Raw genomic sequence first — 9349 nt, forward strand, 5'->3', positions numbered from 1 at the left:
GCTCTATGATGCTCCTAACATTTTTATGTACTTTTTAGGATCTATAAGGTCATTGACATGACCAAAAGATTGGTATTTTTTTCTAAATGTACAAGTGTCAAAAAAATAAATAACTTAACAAGACCGGAGTTAAACCATAGGAAGGTTAACAATATAAATTATAAATAATAATAATAATGGTGGTGGTGGTGGTGGTGGTGGTGAGTTAAAGAGAACTTTGAGATGTGATATTGATGAGAGTATTAATCAAAGATAAAAACAATTATCAATGTTAGGAGATCTACTAATGTTATTTCAAATAAGTATAATATTAACTCTTTTTATTACTCAATTGGAAATCACACAGAAAGAAGGTTCTAATAGGATTATTTTTCATTATTAACTCATTATAAATTATTAACATGATCATATTAATTATCTTATTTAAGTAACACTAAATTTTTTAAATATTGTGAAGAATTTATGATGCTAACTTATATTAACAACAAATCAAGTTCCTTTCATAGCACAGGTGTAAGTTATATCATAAGGTTGGCTATGAAAGTGTCAAGCATTTGTTGTATCAAATGTTATACAACACAAATATAGATTAACCATTTAACAAGCAAGGTATTAAGAATTAATAAGATAAAAATAATAAGACATGTTAATAGCAAGTTCTTTAGGATATAATCATTGAAGTCCATATTGAATTTATATTATATTTATCCTAACACCATTAGTGAAATATTTTCACCTTGACATAATAAACTTTGTTAAATATAATAAAGAAGAGAAACATAAATAAACAAGAGGAGAACATGATTATATAGTAAAGGAAATGAAAGGAATAAATAAGAAATTAATGAAAGAAAAACTTAAGCATTACAAAAATATATAAAAAAAGAGCAAGAATATGATCTTGATTTTAAAACCAAGATGTCTAAATGCATGGTAAATACCTCCTTTTATAGGCTTAAATTTAAAACCATTGATTTGATGATTAATTATTCAGCGAGTAGCCACCTCTTGACTTGGTAACAATTATTATCTTTTTATTTGTAAAAAACATCATTGCTAACATCAGAATTTAAATAGATAGTCTCAAGAAAGTTTTAGAAAATTATCTCTGTTTTCCAACAAAAAAAGAATCGATGCATTTGGACTTCTAGAACTCAATATATAGGTTGAACACTGAACAATGTCTAGGTTACAGAAGAAATTTGGTCTTCTTTTTTATGCTAAGATTTGGATTTCAAAATGGTAGAATTGAATCTTGGACTCTCATTGATGTTTTCGGCCTATATCTTAGTTTTCTAGCCATATAAACCAAATTGAAATCCAAGATCTACAGCTCTAGATATAATCCAATAATTGAACAGTGTTCTAGTTTGAATTGAATCAACGTTTCTTTTCTAAGCTTAACTTTTTCTTTATCCTTTCACTTTTAATAGTTAATTATATTGATCAATCATTTGAATTGTGAGATATGTCTGCATTTAAAATAAACATTTACTATAAATTAAAGTTATCTTATATTATCATACTTGTTATTATAAAACTTGATTAAGTTAGGGAATTTAATGGTACTTTAAGTGCAAAATAATGATATAAAATCTTAATAAAAATATAATTTTAATTATTAATCGGTTAACATAGTTATCAAAGTTGGTATTTGTAGAGATATAATGCTTGAAGAGGTGAAAGTGTAACATTTGATGATGTAATGGATATTCTTGTACTCAATGGTGGTGATATCCATTTATGGTAGCTTGTGTAGTTGTTGGTCTTATCTCTTGTTTGAGTTTTTTTAATAAAAAACATAAAAACAAGATTCAAAAAATAATTTGAGGAATGAGAATTATTTCTTTGTAAAGCTGGAATGCCATATCTAGTTTGCATGTTGTTTTGTCTTATTCCTTTATAGAATTAAAGTTATCTTTATCCACCTAATGCATATAATAAAGACGAAGTTAAGTGTTGTATTTGAGTGGCAAGTTGTTCTTGTATGGTAAGAACAACATTGTTATTCTTTCTTATCATGGAGTTTTATCAATTATATAAACTTTTTAGTGAGGAACCAAATGAAATGAACTAACTTTTGTTTAGATTATTGCAAATGGCATTACTAATGAAATCTATAAAACTTCAGACTAGATTTGGCTTTCCATAGGATATGTTGTTGGATTACTAGAGTGATTAGGTTTATCATTGGTCTAGTGGATTGATGGGGTTACTATATCGAGTTTTCTTACAAAATAAGTTTATTGTCAAAATAAAGGACCCTTTAATGCTTAAGTTAGTAAAATATAAGAGTGGAACAATATATAAGAGAGTAAATAAAACTTGTTGTATTGTTGAAAGGTTGTTTGTGATTCATAAAATTGTTGTAAGGGTGCTTATAATTTATGAAATCATTGAATAATGATTGCTGGAATTGTTGTATGATTGCTTATTATTATTGGAAGTGAGTGAAATTGTATGACTTGGCCTAGCTTGTCTTATATTTAACTTGAATTTTTGTATTTATAGACCTTGGTCACACTTATTTCATAGAATGTGATATTATAGATATCTAATGGTGCAAAAAGTTGCTACTTATCAAGAGTGGATAACTTTATACTAAGTGGCAAATACCATTAATGAAAAAATTGGTGCTCATCTTATAAAATATTGTTGAAACAATTGGTGATTGATTGATGGTTATTAGCAAGAAATATAGTGCATTTTCTGTGTAGAAGAATTTGATGTGCTCCTTATTGTTGCAACACTAATATCTTAAGAATAAAAATATATTAAGGTGCGAGATCATATTGTGATGAGTATAAATAGCTAGGAATTATTATATTGTGGTGAGTATAAGTAGCTAAGAATTGTTTTTGATACTGAAGTAAGGTAAAAAAAAAAAAGGAAAAAAGGCAAGAAAACCTATCACTAAAGTTGGCAAACCATTCAGGCTATAATGAAAAGGCATGGTGAAGAGGATGGCATAACCAAAACAATGTGGAGGTATTTGGTTTTTTTTTTTCATCATTGATCACTTAAAAAAATCATAATTTTTAAACAAAACATGATAAAGTTAAAAAAAATGTAAGTATTTATTGAAATGATATATTCTAAGGAACACATTCTGTTCAAATAAATAAATCTAACATTTAAAAATAATTTCATTATATAATTATGTATTTATTTTTGTAGGAACACATTCTGTTCAAATAAATAAATCCAACATTTAAAAATAATTTCATTGTATAATTATGTATTTATTTTTGTCTAGTTAATCAGACTTTATAAAACTTGAAATAACAATTAAAAAATAATAAAAAATAATAGATTCTATCCAAACCCAACATGATAATTAGATTGAATTTCCTCATAGTTTTTTTTTGTTTTTAAATTGGTTCTCCTGTACCTATTCAGGTTTTATTCCTAATTCTTTAGATGTTTGTGTACTCTTATTAAAAAAATTAAAATTGTGATGAAATTATAAGTAATTTATTCATTTTTTTTTGCCATGTTGGATCTAAAAAAATAGCATATTAATAAATCTTTAAATTTTAATTAGGCTAATATCAAAACTAACCCATTAAATTTAGTACTCATATTTCATAAATCTAATTATAGTTATTAAATTTAACTTGATTTAATAAATCAACCTGATAATATATTAATTTAGAGTTTAATTTAATGAGTTAACTTAATAACTTGTGGATTTGAAATATTATTAAAGGTAAGCTTGTTTTTTAATCATGAAAAGTTAATTTAGATAAATTTAGGTGATTTGAGTGAGACTCAACCAATATTTTTTATTTATTTAAAATAATATTATTTTTTTTAAATTATCCAATATAATTTTATTTTAAAAAATAATAAATATCGGATATTTTTTATTTAGAAATATATTAAAATAATATTTTTTATTTTAAAAAAATTATTTTTACTATCCATATATAAAAATAATACGATTATTTTAAAAAAATTATTTTTACTATCAATATATAAAAATAATATGAAAATATTAAAAAATAATTTTTAACAAAAAAAAAAAGCAGTACCATAACAGGTCAACAACCTATGACATGAACAGAGTTATGAGCCGGCTGGATATTATAATTAGGAGTCCATCCATATCGTACGCCCAGACACGCCACCTAATTAAGAAACTACGAACGATTCCAATCTTATACCATCACCCGTCCGTCGCCATCAAGTTCAACAACATTGCAATTGCAGACCTCCTGCCTAGTGAAGATATAAACGAATTCGGAAACGACCGAACAGTCTCAAGATTCACATGAATCGAAGATAGGTGTGTCTAATCTAATGGCATGGCTTTGTTTGTTAATGATACTATCAACATGTAAGACAACATGGGCTTTAGACACTCGTTCTGAATCGAAGCTGAGTCACCTCACTCGAGAGCTGCTTCAATCAGCAAGAGAACCAGAGTTCTTTGAGTGGTTAAAACGGATTAGAAGGAGAATCCACGAGGACCCGGAGCTGGCTTTTGAAGAATACAACACGAGTCAACTCATAAGATCGGAACTTGACTCGCTTGGGATTGAATACAAGTGGCCTTTCGCAAAGACTGGGGTGGTGGGCTCGATTGGGTCAGGGTTGCAGCCGTGGTTCGGGCTTAGAGCAGACATGGATGCCCTCCCAATTCAGGTTTGTCTTGTTCGACTCTTTAATTTCCTTCTCCAAAAACACGGTCGACTATACAGATGTCACGCGTTCAAACGCCATGGGATTTTCAGTTTAGTCCATTAGTTAAAACTAAGCAATTTCACCCTTAAAATAGCAAAAGGCACTGATGTCGAGTTTTTCAATCTTCCCCAGTTCAGGAAACCATGTTGCAGTCCCAGTTATGCTTAGCTGCTGCAAGAAGGCACCAGTTGGTCATTGTTGTTTAGTTAAACCACAAAACGGGAAATGCTATTCAATCTCTACAAAATGATAATCACACAATAGTCTTAATTGGGTGCAATATGAAAAATGGAGCCAGGAGGATTATTTGCTAGGGGAGCCAAAAACTAATTTACAGTACATTTTTTTGACATTATCAACTTAAACGCAAAAGTTATATCACTATGTTCAGAATAAATAGATCTATCTGAAATAATGTTCAAATTACAAATTGATTTGAAATGCAAACTTAACCTACTTTTGCCAAGTCATTGCAAACTACCTACTTAATTATCTCTTTTCCCTATTGCAATCTTGCTTAAAAACATGTAATCCATTATCACACTGGAAAAAAGTACTAATAGTGTTGACAATAAAATCAAATTCTAAAAGAAAATATAAGTATTAGATACTTCTTTAGTTACAATAATAAGAGCCAATTATAATGGACGAGCTAAGTAATGTAAATAATATAAATAAAGATAATCTTTAATGAAAACAACTTGTAAACCATTTCACTTTCCACATATATTACTAGCACTATCATATCTTTGGTCTCTAATATTTTAAACATCAAGATTATGATGAAATAAAATAAACAAAATCTCTTCCTTAAGAGTTGAAGCAATTGTATTTTTTATATGAATTATAACAAAAAATCATTCTCGTAAAAATCCACTTCTATCAACAAACCTAGTAACAAAAAGTGTGTATTTACCTTTTGATTTATCTTAAGCTTCATCAATAATTTTTTTAAAAAAATTATATCATCGATCTCATGATTAATTGAAAATTAAACATTTCTAACAAAGACATGTAAAATTTATTTTTGAATTTGATGTATAGTTTATGTAGCATTTTGTGAAGCATTACTTAAAAAAAAAACATCTACTTATTCATTGTATGATGCTAAAAGTTCTACTATTTCAAGAAAAATTATTCTGGCCCTTTTATTCTAGCTATTCATTATGTTCTCTAAAATTACATGCTTGAAATTTAAACCAACAAATAATATTTAATATACAATCGATTATTTAGAATTTCTTAAGTTGTTTACCTCTCAACTACATTCTTAATATGACATAACTGTTTTTTCAAAGTTTCTAAGCACTTGACAACAAATTTATGAGCTGAGAATTTAAAACTTTTTCTCATTTGGGTAAAAAAATCACATCATTTTCTGTCATTAATTTTCTTTTAATAATTAAATCTTTTAATAGTGAATATGTCTAATCCTTACTTTCTATACAACTTACTTGGAAATAGATAGCAAGAGAAATAAAATGCAATATTTTTCTTTGAATATTCAAGCTATGAAAACCTTTTGAACCAATGAGACTAAATTTGACGATGATGTTTTTTCATTAGTCAGCAGATATTTAGATATTAAAGATTGATATAATTTCAAATTAATGTATTTTCTTTAAATTTCATCATGTTAATTAATTGAGTATTTCTAAATTTAAGGATATTTTTTGGATTTTAAATTAAATGAGTATTGTTAATTCTAGTAGGAAGTAACTCACTAATCAATGTAGGTTCTTCATAAGCTAAAGTATGTTGAGGTTGCTCAATCATATCTTCAACATTACATACTGGAGTTGGTTAACTAGACCATGAATTATCAATATTTTTCCTCTTTTCCTAAAAAAATAGAGAGTAAATTCTTTTTATTTTATTCATTTCATGCTAAAATCAAAACATTATGAATTCTTACTATTTCTTGTTTTAGAAATGAATACAAATTACATGTACCTAAGCAATAACCAAATCTTCAAATAAATTTTTATATGCAGCCCAAACCTATAAAATATATCTAATATATTGGTGAAAAAAATTAGACCTAGCACTTGAAAATAAAAGGAAAAAAAACCCCACAAAACTAACATATAAAAGCAAAATTGATATATTAAAAAAAATAGAATTATTAGTTCCTAAAAAAAAACTTACATTGAATACATAAAAGAAAAAATAAAATATAAAAAGATTCAAACAACCCAATAAAATATATCTAATTAATTAAGAAAAAAAATAATCTTTAACTAGAATTTAAAAGAAAAAAATGACAAAACTAGCAAATTTAAAAAAAATAAAATAAAAATAAAAGCAGAACTAAGGAAACACACACAATAGATTATTCACAAACATCCCAAAATAAGAAAGAAAAAAAAAAAGATTTTAAGTTTGGGTTACTTGTTAACTTGTTTTGATTGAAGATAAATTAGTTGACGCGGCTCTGCCCCGGCATCGGTATTCTTGTTTCTATTTTTTCACCCTTTGTGTTCGGCTCCACAAAGCGAGGGGAGGCAAAGACAATTGAAGTGGGAAAAGTCGTGTCTCTTTATTCTTTCCGCAGCCAACTATGCATAAAGTAAAGGAATGGTCCATCTGTGTCAGTATCTTCTTTCTTCGTGCAGCTCAGCATAAAGTAAAAGAAATTAAAGGAATGGACCATTAATGTCCCCCACATTTAACTACTATGAAATTAGAAAAACAAAATGTTTTGCAAAGGCCCTGCTTGCCCCCCTAATTCTGCCTCTAATTCTGTTTATGGAAGAATATGGAAGGACAAGAGGACTTGAAAGAAACAAAATTGCAAGCTTTCGTGGTGGATGCTCCCCCACTCATATAAATGCAACCTCCATATAGTTATCATGTTAGGCCCCATTTCATTTGAACGGCGTAGCAATACACTGGCAGTATCAAATAATTTCTATGTTTTCATTGCATGATAAAAAATTGCTGTACGGTTTTCATTTCCCCACAAAAGTTTCCCTTAATAGGTCAGTAACTAACACTGATTGTTGGTTTGAGACCTTTCCAAACCTTAAGAGACAGTGTTAAGTAATCTATTTCAACCTGATCATTTGGAAGGAAATGGTAGAGTGGGAGCATAAAAGCAAGAACAATGGCAAAATGCATGCATGTGGCCATGATGCTCATGTAACAATGCTACTTGGAGCTGCCAAGTTGCTTGAACGCATGAAGGATGAACTGAAGGTATGTGCACAATCACAAACATTCAGGATTCTCATCCACCCTTTATTTTACTGATTTTTTATGCTTCTGAAATCTTTTCTCAAGGGAACTGTTAAGCTTGTCTTCCAGCCTGGAGAAGAAAGTTATGGTGGTGCTTACCATATGCTAAAAGAAGGCGCTCTTGACAACTTTCAAGGCATTTTTGGACTGCATGTTGCACCAGAAATCCCCGTTGGCACAGTTGATTCAAGACCCGGTCCAATGCTTGCTGCTTCGGGAAGGTTTATAGCTACAATTAAAGGGAAAGGTGGACATGCTGCTCGTCCCCAGGATACAAGAGATCCCGTTGTAGCTGCTTCTTTTGCCATTCTTGCTCTGCAACAGATAGTTTCTCGAGAAACAGACCCTCTTGATGCCAGGGTAACTTTTTTCCCCATTCTTAGGTGATTACAAAATATGTGAATATTGATGCGCAATTGATCCGGGGAACAAGCAATATGGTCCTCGATGTTGTGACATGATCTACTGAAACTTTTTCAGTAAAGGATAGTTGTACCTCATGTAAAGTTTTTTCCATTTCCATCGCTGTATAGGTGGTCTCGGTCGGTTTCGTTGAGGCTGGCCAAGCTGGGAACGTAATCCCGGAGACGGTGAGATTCGGAGGCTCAATTCGGAGCCTGACTACAGAAGGTCTAGTCTCCCTTCAGCAAAGGGTAATGCAGGTAACCATGTTTCAATGATTCAAGGAACAAATAATCTAATAAACAAAAAGACTTGGTAAATGCACATCCACTCAAAGAGTGTAGACAATATTAGAAATTTTCTTTTAAGCAAGCGCCAAGACTTTTTAATTTCTTAGGAGCTTCTTATTTAATTTGAGATGAACATCAATGAAAACATTACGTCGCTAACAGATTGTAGAGATGCAAGCAGCTGTTCACCAGTGTACTGGTTCTTTAGATTTCTTGGAAGAAAAAATGAGGCCTTACCCATCCACTGTAAATGATGAAGCCATGTACAAACATGCGAAACAAGTGGGGGAAGCTTTGCTTGGAGAATCTAACGTGCTTCTTGCCCCAATGACCATGGGAGCAGAGGATTTCAGCTTTTATTCACAGAAGATGAAAGCTGCATTTTTCTTTATTGGAACAAAGAATGAAACAGTGAAATCAGTGAAGAGAGTGCATTCCCCGTACTTTGTTATTGATGAGGAGGTCCTTTCTATTGGAGCAGCTTTCCATGCCGCAGTTGCCATTTCTTACTTGGATGGCCATGCTATTGACACACAGTAGGAACCTATTTATGCTCCCTTGTTATTTCTTTTATGAAAAACGCCGTTAAAATAAACGATAAGGAAACAACAGTTTAGTACAGTTTTGTCATTTTGGAAAAGTATATTGACACGACTAAAAGGTTGATGTCTTCTCCCAAGTGCAGGAGTGTCGAAGTAATAAATAACCCGGCAAGACCAGGGTCGAACCACAGG

At 30.1% G+C, this 9349-nt stretch overlaps 1 protein-coding gene across 1 annotated transcript; it reads left to right on the top strand.

The window, feature by feature from the left end:
* Positions 1 to 4136: 4136 nt before the first annotated feature.
* On the top strand, positions 4137 to 9231 carry LOC105139047 (IAA-amino acid hydrolase ILR1-like 3). Its single transcript, XM_011045348.1, has 5 exons — positions 4137 to 4647; positions 7759 to 7884; positions 7969 to 8283; positions 8457 to 8585; positions 8778 to 9231. The coding sequence occupies exons 1-5, from the start codon at positions 4303 to 4305 to the stop codon at positions 9153 to 9155; spliced, it is 1293 nt and encodes a 430-aa protein (XP_011043650.1). The 5' UTR covers positions 4137 to 4302; the 3' UTR covers positions 9156 to 9231.
* Positions 9232 to 9349: the final 118 nt, after the last annotated feature.

The sequence above is a fragment of the Populus euphratica genome, unplaced genomic scaffold, assembly GCF_000495115.2.
Source record: "Populus euphratica unplaced genomic scaffold, PopEup_1.0 scaffold226.1, whole genome shotgun sequence".
Taxonomy (NCBI): Eukaryota; Viridiplantae; Streptophyta; class Magnoliopsida; order Malpighiales; family Salicaceae; genus Populus; species Populus euphratica.

What these genes read in the sequence shown, in the direction of transcription:
- LOC105139047 (XM_011045348.1), top strand. Translation starts at nt 4,303, where the DNA reads ATGGCATGGCTTTGTTTGTTAATGATACTATCAACATGTAAGACAACA. An exon ending in TGGATGCCCTCCCAATTCAG is followed by an intron (nt 4,648 to 7,758) that starts GTTTGTCTTGTT and finishes ATCATTTGGAAG; the next exon opens with GAAATGGTAGAGTGGGAGCA. An exon ending in GCATGAAGGATGAACTGAAG is followed by an intron (nt 7,885 to 7,968) that starts GTATGTGCACAA and finishes TCTTTTCTCAAG; the next exon opens with GGAACTGTTAAGCTTGTCTT.